The following is an 18,072-nucleotide window of genomic DNA, read 5'->3' on the forward strand; positions in this document are numbered from 1 at the left end:
TGTTGTCTGATGGCAAGGTTAATTCCATGCTTTAATTTAAGTATACCATGACAAATCTGCGAACTTGGGTTAAGCGGAGTTATGGTATCTAACATCAGTAACAGTTCTATTAAACTACAAATTCTCCTTAAAAATGTCTTTTGAATACAATTATGATGAACTAAATTGTAGAGACTGTGCCTCAGCTGTAAGCAATGCCACCATAACCCCCTCACTCATGCAGTCTATTGTCAGAAGGGAAATCCCACCTTGTTGACCGCCTACATTACAATGTGTAATAGACTTGTAGAGGTGACCCTATTGTGAGCAAATAGGAAACTTTGTAAAACAAAAATCTGCTCCGGATAGTTACTGACCAGCAGCAGTTATCTTAATTACACACAGTTGCATAAAATACTTATGCTTGTGCATTTTATGCACATAAAAACTGCATTACTACAGACTAACTGCAGTCGCAATATAGCTTTGTTTCTAAGTCTGGCTTGACCGTGCAGAAGTCATGACCTATGTTTACCAAGTCTTCAAAATATACTCCTTGGACTTTGGTTCCTTCTAGAGTAGTCCTTCAGTTTCATGTAATCTTGTTGACTGTGTGGGTGGTGTATCATTCAGCCTTCCAGGAAGTGCTTTCGTTTGAATATAATTATACATCCCTCTCACGGGTGTGGCCATTGGCCATGCCCGGCACCATTTGGAAAGTCCGTTGGTGACACTGGGCCTGCAGATAGCGGACATGGAGCATTCCCAGAAGGCAATGGAGGAGTGAGTACCAGGAAATGGTATTTGTCCAGGAAGAAATGCTTTACTTATCCTTCTAACGCTACCTTGCTACCCATGAATTGAGTTGCAAATACTGCTGCGGGCCTCCTCATGGTCATGTAGGAAATAGGCAGCCCCTCCCTGAAGTAACCATGCTGGCTCCAGCTGTGGAGCTGCATCCTGTTTAAAACCATCCTGTGTCTCTTAAAAAGGACTACAAAAGAAACATCCCTGCATTCCTAGACGGGAATTTGGCAATCTCAGGTGGACAGTGCCACACAGGGAGCCAAACAATTGCCAAACTGGGGACAAGGAGATGCAGGGCCAAAGACTAGAAGGATGGCCTCTATAGCAGGGTCTGGAGCAGCAGCCAGACTGACGTAAAACCTGCTCCAATCCTACAGTTCACAAGATCCCGAAAATGCCCTAGTTTGCTGAATGCTCCCACCTTACTTGTTGGCTGTTGAGCTTCTCCTTATCTCACGGTAATGGTTCTAAAGTGTACCTGGGCTCCTGACCTTTAGTGCTCCGTCGCTTCACCAGACGCAGTCACGCTTTTGAGTATTTCTACATCTATACTGTAATCATGAATTGGGTAAATGATTCCATTTCGATTTAAATGCATGCAGATGTATCTTTTGTGGACGTTGTAAATCTGCCGTACGACTGTTCTCCTTTCTGTTACTTGGTGAGTGGAGCTTAGCCTACTCACGGTTGTGAAGTAAACTTGCAGTTATTCTGCCCATGCTAATGTTGATGCGTGTCTCGAAAGCGTGCACTGTCGCTCTGCTATACTTGCCTTCTGCACTTAAAAAAACCCTGCAGTACTGCGGGCTATGCTGTGTACCTGCGTGAGAAGGAAGCTTGCACTGCTTCCTCTTATGTTGACTTGTCCGTCCTGTTCGTGTGCGTGCTTGATGCACATCTTGTAATTGTGCTGTGTGTACGTTAGGGAATCTTGTGCTGTTGGTGCCCGCAGCCTTTGTGTAATAGGTTAGAACGTTTCCCAGATGTGCATTTCTGAAATGGAGTTAAGGTGTATGTGCAAAACATTGCCCTTGTACTTAATCTTTATTTTCTTTAGAAGCAGCCATGTTTTCTATCCGTAGACTTACAAACTGATTCGTTTTTGAGCATGCATCTGTTAGTGTTGTCTGTTTTGGACTTGTATGTGCCTGTGCACCTGTGCCGAGCACTGGTTCTGATTGACCTGCCTGGTCCTTTTCCTTCAGTCCATAGAGACCATCAAGCTCGACGGCAGTGGACGCCTCTCCTTCCCGGAGATCCTGAAGAAAGACCAGGACCCGCTGGGGCTGGCCGTGTTTGAGGGCTGGTTCTTCTGGGCGGACGAGGCTCAGCTGTTGTTTGCTCCCAGCAACAACCCGGAAGAGAAGGAAGTCCTGCGGAACGGCTCCATCTCTGCCTTTACTGTGCTCCATGAGCTCCAGCAACCCAGAGGTAAGTCCGTCTCGAGGAACTCTGAGGTCGGAACACCGGCTTCTCAACTGCAAAAAAAGAAAACCAGGTTTACTTAAAAATGTATGAAGGTTTGCGTGGTTAATTTGAACAAATTAGCTCCGTGTACTATTCCATAAACACAACTTCTGTACTCTGTTTTTGAGGGGACAAATGGTTTTTATTTTTGTGTTAGAGTAAGTTTTATCCATACTAAAAATGAAGGGAGCCATGTTGTAGTTTCACGTAACTCTTCAGCAGTAGCTCTAGGTTTATAAGAATTTGAATCCTAAGTTTGTGTATTTTCCTTTGGGTGCTTAACTCTTCTGTTGCCAGATCAAATGCATTGGTGAACTTGGAGTGTCTCCTATTTATGCAATATCATGGAAAGATGTTTACTACCTTGGTATTCTAGCAGACTTTATTACTGTTCAAACGATTCTTCTCGACTCCTGTACGGCATTTGTTCCAACCGCATAATTATTTCCCTTTCCTTAGGCACGCCCTCTCCATGCGTCCCCGGAGCCTGCAGCCACCTCTGCCTGTTGTCGCCAGTTCACATCCACAGCTACAAGTGTGCTTGCCCGGATGGCACCCTCCTCCTGCCCTCTGGCCAGTGTGAAAGTGAGTTTGTCTGCTAGAAGCAGGTTTTAGTCAATGAATATCACTCTGAGTCTCAATAGAATTAACATCAGGGACATGCAACAGATTCATTTCAGCGCAGTAAAGTATGCTAATAATTAATGGATGCCTCTTCATTTGGACAGGGCCCTGTTGCTGTTAAATGCGGTCTTATTTTGTTACTATATATCTTGTGAAATGAAATGTATATTAACTTATGTTCTGTGGTTTTCGTAAGTAAAAAGCACCACTTGCAATAACAAATTTTGAATTGTAACTAATTTTGCACAGTGCATTTGAAGTAAGTGACCCAAATTGGGCCACCCGGGTCACTAGCGACCACTTCTCTGCCTTCCAGGAAATGAAGAGTCGATCAGACAGAATACAAACCAAAGCATTTATTAATATTGCGCTGCAGCAGAGCCTAGTCTGACCAGTGTCCTGGGATGACTGCCGAGGGACTGACTGCCTCTAACATGATATCAGGTATTCTACATTTTCCAATTCCCCAAGTACACGCCCAGACTGGAAAATTCCAGTCAGTGCAACAGTGGACAAAGGAGGCAAATAATAAGCTGCAGTCCTGGGACTGGGTACACGTTGACTCTGCCCCAAGGTTGCCCTGCCCATGCACACCATTCTGCTCATGCCAGTCATTCTAGAAGTTGGGAACGTGTCTAACTAGCTGCAAAGGTATGTTACAATAGAGTACATTCATTAGTGCAGCGAAGCTCTGCCTTGAAGAGATGAGCGAAGGAGGCATTGAGTCCGTTTTCTGCTGAGGCAAGCGATGTGGTGGCAGAAGCTCAGCTTTGAACATGAGACAAAAATGGCGGCAACTAAAAATGGTGCAATGAATGATAATTTAATACAGAAAGAAGTGTGAGCAACAGGACCGTTACATTTTCAATTCTAACCGACCCTTTTAGCATACATTGCTAAATTTTATGGGTGCCATCAGGTTAGGGCCTTACAATTCTAAAACCAAGATGATCGTACTATAGGCAACATTTATGTTGGGACTACCAACGAGGACCAAATACACTACAAGGCTAGGCACACATAAATAATAATCAAAAATGCCCTCATCAATACACATCTCTTGAAAGTCCTGCATCATGACTCTGCTCTGAGCATCATGTTCTGGGGGCTTTGGGCAAGGGGGTCAGGATTGATACAGCAACCACAACAGGCAGGAAGGCAGTGTATGCACAGACAACATGCTAGGGTAGCACCACCTATGACAACCAGGAAAAAATAATCTTCCAACCCCAAGATGCAAAGAGGCCCCAAAACCACCCTGTGAGCCCACATGCCATTCTCCAGGTGAATGTCAGAGGCAAGCTTACAGAGCTTCTGTAAAGCAGCATACACGTTCGGAGCGTGGTCTGGTATGTATACGCAGCAGATACTTCCGATGACGCGGCAGTCCCCACCCCAATCGGAAAGGATGGCGTCTAACACCATCAGATTCTCAAGGGCAACGAGTCTCGTAGCCTGGACCTCTACTGTGATATTGGTCAAAATCTCTGCAGTGGTATTAAGGACTCCCTCCACCACACTGGTAAGTCGTCGGATGTTAAGACTATTAGCCATAGGCCCTCAGAGGGATATGATATCTTTAATTGCACTCGTAAACTGCTGTACAGTGGTGTCTGTGTCTGTCATCTGTACTAATCATCCTCCTCACCCGGGACGCATAGACCGGTCTACGCCGCAAGCGATTGTCTTTATGGTAATTGGGAGGGGCTATATACACTGGGGGCAAAAGGTAAGAAAGATAGCACCTTCCCGACCACCCATCCACAAAACAAATACATTTGGCGGTGGTATCAGGGTGGACTAGTTATTACTCAAATTTTAAGTGGTGTTGCATCGTCTCTCCCTCACCTCTATGCTCCCGGCCCCCTGAACACAAAAAGGAGCTGTAGCATCAGCCACTGACAGGGGTATTGGCTTATCTTCAGTAACATTACGGGCCTGAAAGGACTGGTAATTTTCTGATGTGTTGAACTGCAGGAAATTATCCATCTCTGCCTGGGACCACTTCCCCTTTTCTCACTCCCTTGTATGTATGAATGCAAGAGCCCAAAAACAATCTACCAAACATCTCTCGGCCTATGGGAGCACCGGCGGGGGGTTTCATGCTGAAAACTTAGTGTGTGCTGGGGTGCGAGAGCTAGTACTCTTTCGTTGTAAGGCAGGGGTCTCCAAACCGATCCTGGAGGTCCGGATCCATGCCAGATTTTTAAAATTACTACATGTATCTCAATGGGGATATCCAAAAAATCTGGCACGGATCGGACACTCCAGGACCGGTTTGGAGACCCCTGCTCTAAGGTACCAGCCCAGGAAGACTGATGCACCATACTGACAAATGCAAACCACCCTTCACAGCTACTGGGATATGACAAAGACATGGACCACAAATTCTCACTTCGGAGTCACTGAAGGCAACAACCCACATACCCAACATTTTGTTGTATTATAGGCAGTGTGCTTGATGCAGAGTCTGAATAAACACATTATCTTTATAGGACTTTCGGTTTACCTCCTTATGAGGTGCCAGGGTGATGGAGATGTTCAGGGGGAACAGGCATAGCACCAATCAAAGTGTGCAGAGGATATTTCTCCTCAAGGAAATATGCTATTCTAAGTATTATGAGAGATCAAAATAAGGATTATGAACACAGCTTTACTTTTAGCCAACCAGGAGGACCAAACAGGCCCATCCCCCATAGGATGCGGAACTGCAAAGGGCTGTGCTTCCTCCTGAATGGGGCGACCAAGGGGGTACATGTTCTTAAGCCAGAAGAAAAGACTTAAACTTGGAGCCAAATGGAAATCAAGCAAGGAAATGAGACAATATACTTTCCAGCTTCCATCTGGCCCACACTGGTGGACCCTTATTGTTAGTCGCAGGCGCTGTTGAGCACCGGTAGTGGAGCTGTTCGTCTAGCTCGGATCCAGATCCCACGTTGCAGGGCCAAGTATTTTGTTTCAGAAATGCAGTTTGTTTACCCTGTTTACTGACTGTCCAACAGTGCACCAATCTCCCTTTCCCTTAGCTATCATTGGTACCAAGGACCGGGTACGTTCGCCCTATTCTGCAGCAATGCCGTCCATCCCTACTAATCTGACTTTCCCTTTGGTGCACTTTTGATTTGGCGGGGTCGCAAATTGTACATAAACACTCCAGGCACAGAGGGGTCAGAAAAAAGGGGGTTGGGTCAAGGGGCAAAGGCTTAAATGCAGACATGCCAATAGGCTGGGGCTCAACAGCCCGTGACTCAAGCACAGGAGGATCAACAGGTGGGGGCTCCTGGTTGGCCTTAATTTCAGGTGGCACTGCCTCATACAGCACCGCGTGGCTCTTCCTCAGTTGGTGCCCATGTGAGGCGGGCATCTGACAAGGGAATAAAACGTGGTACCTGCTCAGTCTGTCGCCAATCCCATCCAGGCACCATTGGTCGTAGGGCAAGGGCAGGGGTACCAGTTTGTAATGGGTACTGTGTATACAATTCTTCCAGCCGCTGACCTTCCCTGCAGTTTTGATGGTGAGAAGTACCTGGAAGGGCCCTTTCCAATGAGGCTCCAAGCCGCTCTTCCTCTGATAATTACAGACCAATCCCTGGGCTGTATATCGTGGCCCAGACTCTCTGGATTTTGTTGCAGGGTTTCGGAAATCTTTTGGTGAATGGAATGCAAATTTGTATTCAATTCATAGACTGTACACAAGCAAGGGGTACTCTATCTGAGAAACGGCGAGGTCCGGGGCCGCCTCTAACATTTGCGGGGCGGGCAAATACTACCTCGTACGGTGACTGACCTGTTCTAGAGTGGGCTGTAGCTCTAGTAGACAATAGCGCTAGATGTAAGGCATCTGGCCACTGCAAACCTGTGCTCTCTCGGATCTTTGCCATTTCTGTTGCAGAGTACCATTGTACTTATCTAAACATGCTGATTGGGGGTGGTTTGCTGCATGAAACTTTTGCCTGATGTGTAACCCGGCGCACACCAGCTGAATAGCTTTTGCATTAAAATGACTTCCATTGTCACTCCAAATCAAACAGGGCAAACCAAAGTGCTGAAAGAACTATTTCAAGAGCACCTTTGCTGTTGCCATGGCTGTATTCTCTTTAGTAGGATAAGCCTCAATCCATTTGCTAAATGCACAGACCACTACCAGTACATATCTCAAGCTGTTGACTTGTTCCATTTTGATGTAGTCCATCTGGAGAACCTGAAAAGGGAAAGAAGGCGGTTCGAAGCTGCCAGCAGTGGTAGGAGTACCCTTTCCCGGGTTGGGCATCAGGCAGACCATGCAATACTTCACCAGGTGGGCAGCAACTTTGTGAATATTCCGCCATACAGGATCTAACAGTTTACAAATCCCCCTTGCACTAATGTAGGCTTGCCAGTGCGCCATAGTGACCACAGGAAGGGCATGTGTCTGGTAGCATCCATCTCCTCTTTCCAGATTTGTCAGTCCAACACCCATCTTTATCCAAATAAGCTGTACTTTACTGCCAACTCCTCAATCGTTGCCTCACTTGATTTCCTGAACATTTTCCAGCGTATCTTCAAACATCGCACACTCTGGTACCCACCTAGCGGGACCTGCCACAAACATCCTTTTCATCTAAGTTCGGGCTGTCTCGTTAGCGGTCAGATCTGCAAAGGCATTTCCCCAACCAACATAATCCGTAATTGCCGTGTGTGCACTGCACTTCACTATTACTAACTTGAGAAGTGCCAGGGCTTACATGTCTGTGTGTGTGTGTATATATATATATATATATATATATATATATATATATATATATATATATGTATATGTATATATATGTATATATATATATATGTGTGTGTGTGTTGTGTGTGTGTGTGTGTGTCCTGTCCCTCACTCAACTAGCATGCTCGAAGAAGAGCCTTGAACTCTGCAGCCTGGGCTGATAGGGAACTCGTGATGTCTCAACTGTGTGTAGGGTAGTTTTGACATATGCTGCAGTTGTTGTGCCATCTAGCAATTTGAAACGAGCCATCAACACATAGCTCCTCGTGATGTTCAGGCAGGGGGACATCAGTCCGGTCTACCCGTCCCTTTGTCTCCTCTTTGGTACGGAAAACACAATTGTGTACATCTATTTCCTCACTATCCGAAGGAAGGGATAGTAGCGTGGCTGGGTTCAGAGTGGCACATCTTTTGATGGTGACGTGTAGTGCAAATAGGGTCAGCTCATAGCCAGTCAAACGTGCACTGGTAAGGCGCTGCATATTTGTTCTGGCAAGTGTCCACAGCATGCGGTACCATGACTGTGGGCAGTATCCAGGACGAGCCCTGCCGATTGTTGAATAGAGACTGTCGCGACCGCTCTTAGACAGCTCAAGAGCACTCTGGCAACTGGGTAAAGCAAAGTAGAGAAATGTGCATACAGCCTTTGCTTACCTCCAAAGGCTTGTGTTAAGACAGAGTGCACAGCCAGCCATCTCGTGTACGTACAGCACGATTAGCTTCTGATAGTCTTTGTGCCAAGCACAGTGCAGAGCAAAGCACTACTTATAGCTGTTCAAAAGCATGATGACCTACATGCTTCCACGGCAAGGGTTAATGCACATCTTTAGTAAAGTGTAGTAGCAGCTTCGTGAGTAAAGACAAATTGGGTATCCTGTGGGATCAAAACAAGGTAATCCCCATAAGAACGCGCACATCCAGTTGAGTTTTGGGGATGAGCATTTTAGTAATAGCACCAATACGATCAGGTGTTAGTCTCCTTCCCTCCTTTGAAAGTAGGTGACCTGTAGACAATACCAACATTTTGAAAGGGACACTATGTCCAAGGTGGGCGATATGTAACGTCAATTTAACTGTTGCATCTTTGCAACCTTCAGTATCCGAAGCAATCAAGAGATCTTCCACATACTGCAATAATTCCTTACCTTTGGGAAGAACAAGGGAGTCCAATTGACCTTTTAGAGCTTAGTTGTAAATGCTGGGGCTTTCAGTATAACCCTGAGGAGATCAACAGAATCTAAAGCTTCTGCCGACAAGAGTAAATCCAAACAGATACCTACTGTCTGGGTGTATTAAGCTAAAGAATGCGTTCTTCAAATCAATGACAGAAAAGTATTTGGTAGAGGAAGGTATCGTGGTCGAAAGAGCAGTAATGTCGGGACAATTGGACACTGAGGGATCACTATATTTTTTTCACCTCACGCAGGTCAATCACAAACAGACATCCTCGTATCATCCAAGGAACCCAATGGTGCCCTCTTAAAAATTGGAAAAATAGGGCTATTACACACATTTGCAATTGTCTCCTCCACAACCCCAGACACAATCAGATTCTGTAAGTCCAGAATAGCGCCTGCTGCTCCACTTGCAGTATTTTGCACTGGGGAAGACTAAGTAGAACAGCATTGTCCTTAACTCTGATGAAGACAGGGGGTATCTGCAACAGCGCTATGTCCATATCACCTGTGGCCCATTATGTTGTTGGCACATCCTTAAACATAGCAAGAAGGGACTCATCCTTCGAAAAACACTGCTTGGCACTTACTACATTTGGTCCTTTGGGCATGTAGACACTGTCCGGGGAGCACGAAATAGTCGCATGCAACTTCAACAAATCCAGACCCATCAAATTTTCTCCACAATTCGATGTCAATAAAAAGGGCAAAACCACATTAAAAGGACCAATGGTCCATTCCAGTGGCTTGGAGATGGGGCTCACAACCGGTATACCTGAAAAGCCTACCGAAACATTATTTTGGCCATGAGGGCTGCCCCAGGGACCAGTGAACGAGAAACAGCTAATTATTGCGCCTGTGTCCACCAAGAATTTCTTGGCTGAGCCCTGCAAATCATCAGTAACATAAGGTCCCCGCTGATCGACAGGGAAGGGAACTGATCCCTGCCCCTAGCTGTCCTAGCCATGAGTAAGTCCCGTCACTTCGTCCAAATCAAAGTTGTCATGGTAGTACTATCATCTCCCTCGCATAATCAAGATAATTCTGGTCATATTGACCTGGCCGTCCCTCACTTCTCTGGCCCTCATCATGGCTGCTTGCCTCACGAAACCGTCCTCTCAAATCCTTGTCCTCTGGGGACCCCAACACTTTGCAAAAATATTGGGCACTCACTGCACCAGTGCCCCTCCTCCTTACAATATGCACACTGGTTCGGCCCCACAGGCATGGTGTTCCTGCTGGTACAAGGCAGCTGTCGGGCCGGGTTGATGCCTCGTCCCCTCCCATTCCCCCGGGACACCTACTACATCAACACCTTAGTTTTTTGCTCTATCTTTCTTGTCTGCCTTCTTTTTATTCTCTATGCTCCTAGTACTGTGCCATACTCTATATTACAGATGGGGAGGAGATAGCCCAACTGCTCTCTGAAGTTTGCAACCGAGTCGCGATCTCAGGAAGCATATTTGTAACAAACCTGTTAATCGAACACCTCCCTCCGTTGACAAATCCTGTCTGCTAAAATCTAGAAACGCCCCTTCAAACCTAGTAAAGAAATAAGACACACATCTATTCTGGTGACATGCTGTTAACTTGTCCCAATCCACCCTCTGCGGAGTTGAGTCCATGTATGTGGTGATCCGACCCAGCTGGGCCAGTATCTCAGACTTAAGCTTCTCGTTAGGCTTCCTCTCTATCTCATGCCCTAATTTCATCCCCGGTACCGCCCAACTCCACTACATGGTCTTGCGTGTGAACCTGCAGCCAGATATCAACTGGCACCAACAAACCAAAAAATCTGTCTGCCAACATCATCACCGTCAACAACTGTCAAATCTTTATAATAAGCAGTCTGATTTTTCCTAGGGTCGGGCAACTGAGTCTTAAGAGACAGAACCGCACTACTTTTCCAAGGGGTATAAATCAACTGTTCCTGGAAGTGAGCCTCCACTCGCTGTCTGACAGCATCATGCTGGTCACGCAGCTCTGGTATCCTAGGGTGTAAGATAGGATGCACTTCCCTCATTGAGAACTGGGGCACTGTAGTTGTAGTATTCCGATGCAACCTACCTCTATACCAAATCAACGTTGTGACATTACTAAATAAGTCAGGGGCCATACCAGCAGCTCACACATGATCTCAAATACACTCAATAACACTTTTAAATCACTGCTTTCACAACCCAATCAGAGTCGGCGCCATATGTTGGAGGGCATGCTGCTGATCAATGGTTCATATTCCCTCAATACACTCCACACATCCTCCATACTGTAAATCTGACTCCTGGCCCACTGGGCGGCCTGGTCGGCTACCATCTTTTTCTCTATCTCCCACATCAGACCGAATCAGCACCCGCCCAATTCTTTCCTTTGCAGCCACCCAATCCCCATCATCCAGTCCATGCATAGGCATCCCAATGTTTAACAAGGCTGAGTAGAAGAGTTGTGGGGAGGGCACACTTGTTGTCGAGGCAGGAATCAGGGACGTCCATGTCTGTGTGGAAGGCATAAGTGAAGGAGGGAGAAGAGGCTAGAGCAATAGGCAGAGCAGAAGAACCAACAGTCACCGCAGACATGACAGGCAAAGTCAAAGAGGAGACAGGAGGCGCTCCAGCTAAAGCAGTCAAGTCACTAGCGAAGTGATTAGGCGGGGAGACGAGAGGCTGGGACCGTGTGACAGCTGGGAATGCTCTATGCGGGTCATACAGAGGTGGGGTTGCATATCTAACAGATCCTCTACAAAGGGATTGCCTTCTCGAACAGCATAGGAATTATTGCATTGTAGCCTAAACTTCTGTTCAGCACACTCTATACCCTTTATTTTCTCTTATGCTGTTGCTTTCTGTGTTATGGTAGGCATCTTCCCTCTCCGGGCCTCCTCAGCTCTCATCAGTCTTTGTCTTAGCCTCTTTTTGCCATACCTGGAGATAATCAAACATAGACTGAATACTTTGTCTCGCAAACAGCTTCTCCTGAAGGAAGTTAACTTTCTGCTCACCAAAGGTACCCGTTAGAGGTCACTGTTTCTCTGCATTGTCCCTCGTATACTCGTGCCATAGTCTACTAAATATACATATCATAGTTCTGGGTGCCTTTCGGAGGTGCAGGCTGCCTCTCTTCCAACCAAGCATCAGCAGAGCAGCAACAACACCTGCACAATTTTCTAAGGCAGGGCATCTTTTAAAAAATAAGAGCCAAATTGTCTATTCCGCAATTTACCAATACCTTACCAAAAGTCTATCCTCAAACCGCATCGAACAAGGAACCAAAAGCAAGTGCTCTGACTTCACCAAATTTTCTTTAACTGACCTACACAACCAGACCAAAACATTAGTCAAACCCCAGGCATTTTCAGGAATAATCCAAATTTAAGTTGCATGGTAGAGTATCCCCAGACACTCTGTATCTAAACAGTCCACAGACCTACCAAATTCAAGCAAGCCAAGAAGTGGTCTTCAGACCATACCCAATATTATTCAAGAATGTCGCTATATTCATCAATAATCAAGACCAACTCACCTGGTGCAAACAGGTCAAGCAAAGTTATTCTCCACTGCCGACTTTTCAGACCAAACAGTCTGATCCAAGGTTGTCGCCTTTTAGGACCCAAGCCAGGATGACCGCTGGGCGAGGTACTGCTGAATCAGACTAGCAGAGCAACTACGAGAACTAAGCTCTATCTTGTGGGGATCTGATTTTCCCATTTGACCCAATGCATGACCGTCCTCCACACCCTGTTGCAGGTGAGGTGGGTCAGCCTGATTGAGTTTCTGTTCGGGCGCCAAATGAAGGAAGTGACCCGAATCTGGTCACCCTGTCACTCGCGACCACCTCTCTGCCTTCCAGGAAATGAAGAGTCAGACGGAATACAAACCAAAGCATTTATTAGTATTACACTGTAGCGTAGCTCAGTCTGACCTGTCTCCTGAGATGCCTGCAGAGGACTGACTGCCCCTAACATCGTATCTGGTATTCTACATTTTCCCATTCCCCAAGTACACTCCCAGACTGGAAAATTCCAGTCCGTGCAACAGTGACAAAGGAAGCAAATGAGCTGCAGTCCTGGGACTGGGTACACGTTATCTCTGCCCCAATGTTGCTCAGCCCGCCATTCTAGAAGATGGAAACTGGTCTAACTAGCTGCAAAGATATGTTAAAATAGAGTGCATTCGGCCTTGAAGAGATATGAGTGAAGGAGACATCGAGGCAGTTTTCTGCTGAGGCAAGTGATGTGGGGACAGAAGCTCAGCTTCGTAGACGAGACAAAATGGCAGCAACTAAAAAATGTTGCAATGAATACTACACAGAACGAAGTGTGAGCAAAAGGACAGTTACATTTTCAATTCAAACCCATACTTTAACATTAAATATGTAGATAGTGCCTTTTTGCCTTGCAAAGAAGTCTGCCACTGATCGAGCTGCACATTTTTGTTTTTTAAATGAGCAGAATGGTGAAGATGAAGAGCAAACCCTTTGGGGATTCCAAAAGTATGCTTTCATGAAGAAACCTTCATGGGTATATATGGATTGTAAAAAAAAATTAATAATAATGAAGAGACCACATTTTGCAGTTGTCTTAGTGCCTTTTGAATATTTGGTGCATTTTTAGTAGTTGAGCTGCACAAAGATCAAGGGGATGTTCATCTTCAAGCCAATGGGATCAAAGCCAAGTGGCAGTTTTGACCAGTTCTTGCTGCCCTGGGAGTCTGTGGTGGATGATGGGTTGATGGTCATGGAAGTACCAATGGGCTGTAGTCGAAAGCACTGCAGTGTCACCTCGATGACTAGTGTTTTTGCCATGTATGACTATCTGTTTTATGTATTGTTACTCCTAGTGTGTACCGTGTAATGCCAGAGAGCAGGGTGCCCAATATGAGTGGCACATTACCGCTTTGGTAATATGGAATCAAAAGATTTTATTCGCTCTTTGAAAAATCAGTCGCAGAATTTAACCTGCAGGCTTTGTGGATACAAACAAGAGACAGTCACCCATATTGTATACAACTGTCCAGTACCCCTGGTGCAAAGGAAAACTTTTTTGAAAGCACTCAATGGGAATATGCTCATTTAGGCAAGCAGTGATTACCTGGCTAAGGTGAACGTAGATTCCTCCTTGCTTGTACATTCTGGACAGAGGTTTTAGGACTGTAGTCTATTACAGCTTGCTCTTTATGATTTATGGATGTGGAAAGACTCTGCACCCTTTTTTAGATTCTGATAAAATACAATTATAAAGGTTTTTCTTAGACTGGAATACTCATCGGCATTTTAAGTACTTCACAAATTGTTTTAATGTACTTGTGGCCAGTAAATTCATCATTAAAATGAACAGCTGCCATAATCGCGTTTTAGTCCTTTCTTAGATCCTGCTAAATTGAATTAGAATGCGGATAGGACCCAGAGATATTTGAAGAAGTTTTGATATTTTTTTGTATTTTCTCATAAATAGTTTTTGTCACTTGAGATTTGTTTACTTAGAATTGTTCATTCTTTGTGTATTTTGTAAAGGTTTTAAATAACCCTATACAATTAAGTCCTCTCACGGAGTGCCGCAATACATATTTTCAAATATCTTTACACATTGATTGAGGGCATAGAAAACCCTTTACCTGTGTAGGTTTGGGCTGCGATTTCAAGAAACTGAAAGGTATGATTCACATCTTCCTGGAAAAAATGCTAACAAAATGATTATTTCCAACAGTGGCTTAAAGCCAGCTCAGCAACTCATTGCACCTTCAGGTGTCAATATGCATTCCTGGTTATAGTGAATGACCCCAGCTTCTGGTGAACAATAGACTGGCTTCTAGCCACAGGAAGGCAGAGGAATTGTAAACTGGCCACACAACTGGTATTTACTTGCAATGAGGCAGAAACCCGGTCAGAGCAAAAGACTGCCTCAGCACTATCACCTTTGCCCTAGAGATGCCAAATAGGGCTGCTTCTACTCCTTCCCAGAGCGCTCCTGAAACCTTGTGCACCATTCCCCACTGGACACTGCCAGAGGGGATGAGACCATCTAAATAGGGTAGTGGTATTGAAGGGACTCAGACACTCCTGGTGGAAGAAGTATTTAGCCGTCTTAGACGGAGGACTTCTAAGAAATGTTACTTTAAGGCAATGGGGAAGAGCTGCAAAAGGAAGTGCAGCTAGTGTGAGACTTTGTCAGGTAGGTAAATTCTCAGACCAGTGGCTAGTGCACAGCACAAGATTGGAACCTCACAACCAACTCTGGAGAACATGCTTGAAGTTGTGAAGAACCTTCCTGAAGAAGGCCCTGCTGGATGAAATATTCATGACTCACTCCCAGGTACTGCTCATGCTTGCTAGGGGCAGAAATTCTAATTCCTAAAGTGCCTGGCTTACTAAGGAGGGCTGCACTATCTTTGGATAGAGACCTGGTGCCTAAAAGTCTGTCCCAAGGGCTGGGGAGATCCAGGAGTGACGGGAAGTAACTTTCTCAGGATTTGTAGCAAATGTGAACGTATCCATTTTTTGGTACCCAGCTGACCAGGCCAAGGTACTAAGACGTGCCCAGGGAGATTGTGTCTTAAGTGGGCTACAAAAGCAGATTTGTCCCACTTTGAAGTTTTTTGCAATGCTGAAAAAGGGGCTCAACAGGATATTGCTGTGAAGGTATCCACCTTCATGGAGTCTTGTCCCAACTACAGCTTCAGACCTTGTCCTGCTGAGTAGTTTGACTGCACCAAAAGTGACTTTGTCTGAAAGTTACATTTTGGGCTGAGGCAAGATGGCAAATTCAACCCAGTGCTAAATAACCCTGGGCGTAGTTTGCATAGTATCGCTAAGCGTAGCTAAGTGAAGTGCATAGTGCGGTAGAAAAAATGCTGTTAGCACTGATTGCTTAGTGCCAGATGCTTGTCCGCACTGTGCAGTCATTGCAAACGGCATCTTAAACAGTGCAGTCTGTCGTTTTCTGCCGCTCAAGTAGATTTGTACTCAAGCAGCCACTTTCTCAACGTGGACTGGTAGTTTCTCATCTCGAGCGATCGTTTGCTTATGGGACCACTCGCAATGAGAAACCTGACCTCCCACGTTGAGAATCTCGCCGTGAGGTTTATTTTCCACGCTCGCGATCTGTAACTTTGTTGCTGATCGCGAACAAGGAAAGTCTCGCCGGGATGTTGATTTTTGCTCGCTCGCGGTTACAACTTGACGTTGAGTACCACGCGCAAGCAAAAAATGCCCGCAACACTACACGTTTTTGCACTGTGCTACGTGCAATTCGCTTAGTGCGGAGTAGCGCAAACTGCGCACGCTCCGTGAGCGTAGCATAGTACTACGCCCAGGGTTAGTGACCAAGCGACCTCTGCGGCAATGACATCAAGCTTTGTCCTGCTCAGAGCTTCTGACACCAAATCCAGTCACTTTTAGGGATCTCTATTACTGCTCACCCAGCACAAATGGCTCTTTGAGAGTGGTTTGCCCACATAAGCCAATTGTAGAAAACCTGTATATTAGCCTCTGGAAGTATTTTGCCAGAAACCGGGTCTGGTGGCTAATATCGTTCCACTTGGCACCAGTTAAGAACATCAACATGCTCACCTGTTCAATGGAGGTCTATCGGCTACCTTACTTGGCAAGGGTGTGCACCCGGAAGCCTGCAAGGCTTAAAGTAGAGACATGGTCCCACACCAGATCTGGCCTTCGCTGTCTCCGAAGCTGTCAGAAGATGCATGTTGTCTCATGCATACATTTTCTACATTCACTCCCCCAAATCAGTCTTGTGACCTTAATCTGATTTAAGTTGGACTGATGCATAAACTTTGAGCCTTTGGCCTCATGTGATCGGAGGCATATTTCACAGTGGATTCTTTCTTAACACAACTTTGTACAGAGAAATAAGTGACTTGCAAGCCTGTCAGCCTCTAAACCATTTGCTGTATTCCAAATAGGAAGGGTTGCCCTAGGGAATCCTTCCACCTCTGTTCTGGAGTTGAATTGCAGTTAACTTTGCACGAGATCATTCTTCTGAAATTATTTCCACCTACCCATGCTGCTTAGAGGAGGCCTTGCACAGTTGCTATCGGGTGCACTTTGCACTTTTATCACTTGACTAGGAACGTGCCATTTTTGCAGGCCTTAAAGAGTTGAGCAGCTGCCAGGTAGGCTACATCCTGTATCGCCATATGCAGTACTCAAAGTTCAGTCTGGTGACTATGTACACTCTCCAATAGCCAAGGTGTTGTATTTGCAGCATGTATATTTCAGAGATCTAAGCCAATTGATTATTCTTGACTCTTTAGTAGCAATGTCTGGCCAGGAAGTTCTGCACAACTAGTTTGCCTAGGCTTTGGCTGCCAGTGCTACCTTCCTCTTCCTTTCCTATAATCAATTGCTGGTAAATCTAAGCACAAAGTTATCAATAAGAAAAAGCCTAAAATAAAAAGTAGAATTAAATTACCTTTATGCTAATGCAACCAATTTCTTTGTTTTTAGGCTCCTTTCAGTGTCTTAAAGTCAATTGCTTAGTCATTTGCCAAAATCGGCACCTTTTCAAAACAAGCATTTACAATGCAACGGTTTCACCTTTGCAAAAGTTTGAGCTATTGGCATTGTAAATGACAAACTTTATTTATGTGTTGGTTTTGAAAACAGATAAATAAATGGCATTGTCATTTACAATGGCAATAGCTTAATCTCTCGCAAATGCGAGACCTATTGCATTTTCAATGCAATAGGTCACGTATTTACGCAAGTTTGTGCTATTGACATTGCAAATAATTCCCATTGCGCAGCACGCATACTTGGTCTGTACCAAGGGTTTTATTTATATAGCGGATGGAAACAGTTGGGGGGGGGGGGGGGGCACGCCAACTATTTTACCCCCTCACACACATTACCAGTAACGACTAGTTTAGTAAAAATGTGGCTGGCCAGAAGTATCTGGCAGTCCCTGCTTGCCGAGTGCAGTATTTCCTTTTAAAAATAAATGCAATGTTCACAGTTCCAGTTTAATACAGTGTCAGACTTCGGATAAAATAGAAAGATGCAGGTTAACACTATGTCAAACCGTCAGAGCTGTGAGAGGTAACAGTCGCACGGTACAAGATGGGACCTCTAAGGTGAGACACTGTAATGAATACAATGGTCATTACAAATAAAGTATTTTGAGGTTTATTCCCAACAGGTATTCACCCACAGTCAGGAGCGTCCTATCAGCCCGGAGTCGGTTCAGTAACTACAGTCCCTGAACGAACCTCGAGCGCAGAACAGTCTAATCAATTCAAAGGAATACATAAAGGAATACAC

At 45.3% G+C, this 18,072-nt stretch overlaps 1 protein-coding gene across 1 annotated transcript in view; it reads left to right on the top strand.

Annotated features, from left to right (window-relative positions):
* The window catches only part of LOC147661164 (prolow-density lipoprotein receptor-related protein 1-like), an 887,002-nt gene that overhangs the window by 534,799 nt on the left and 334,131 nt on the right, over positions 1 to 18,072 (top strand). Inside the window, exons 11-12 of the mRNA XM_086951270.1 lie at positions 1,992 to 2,217; positions 2,713 to 2,838. Coding sequence (XP_086807396.1) covers positions 1,992 to 2,217; positions 2,713 to 2,838 — 352 coding nt within the window. The remainder of the gene's footprint in view (positions 1 to 1,991; positions 2,218 to 2,712; positions 2,839 to 18,072) is intronic.

This window comes from Lissotriton vulgaris, unplaced genomic scaffold (genome assembly GCF_964263255.1).
Source record: "Lissotriton vulgaris unplaced genomic scaffold, aLisVul1.2 SCAFFOLD_746, whole genome shotgun sequence".
Classification (NCBI taxonomy): Eukaryota; Metazoa; Chordata; class Amphibia; order Caudata; family Salamandridae; genus Lissotriton; species Lissotriton vulgaris.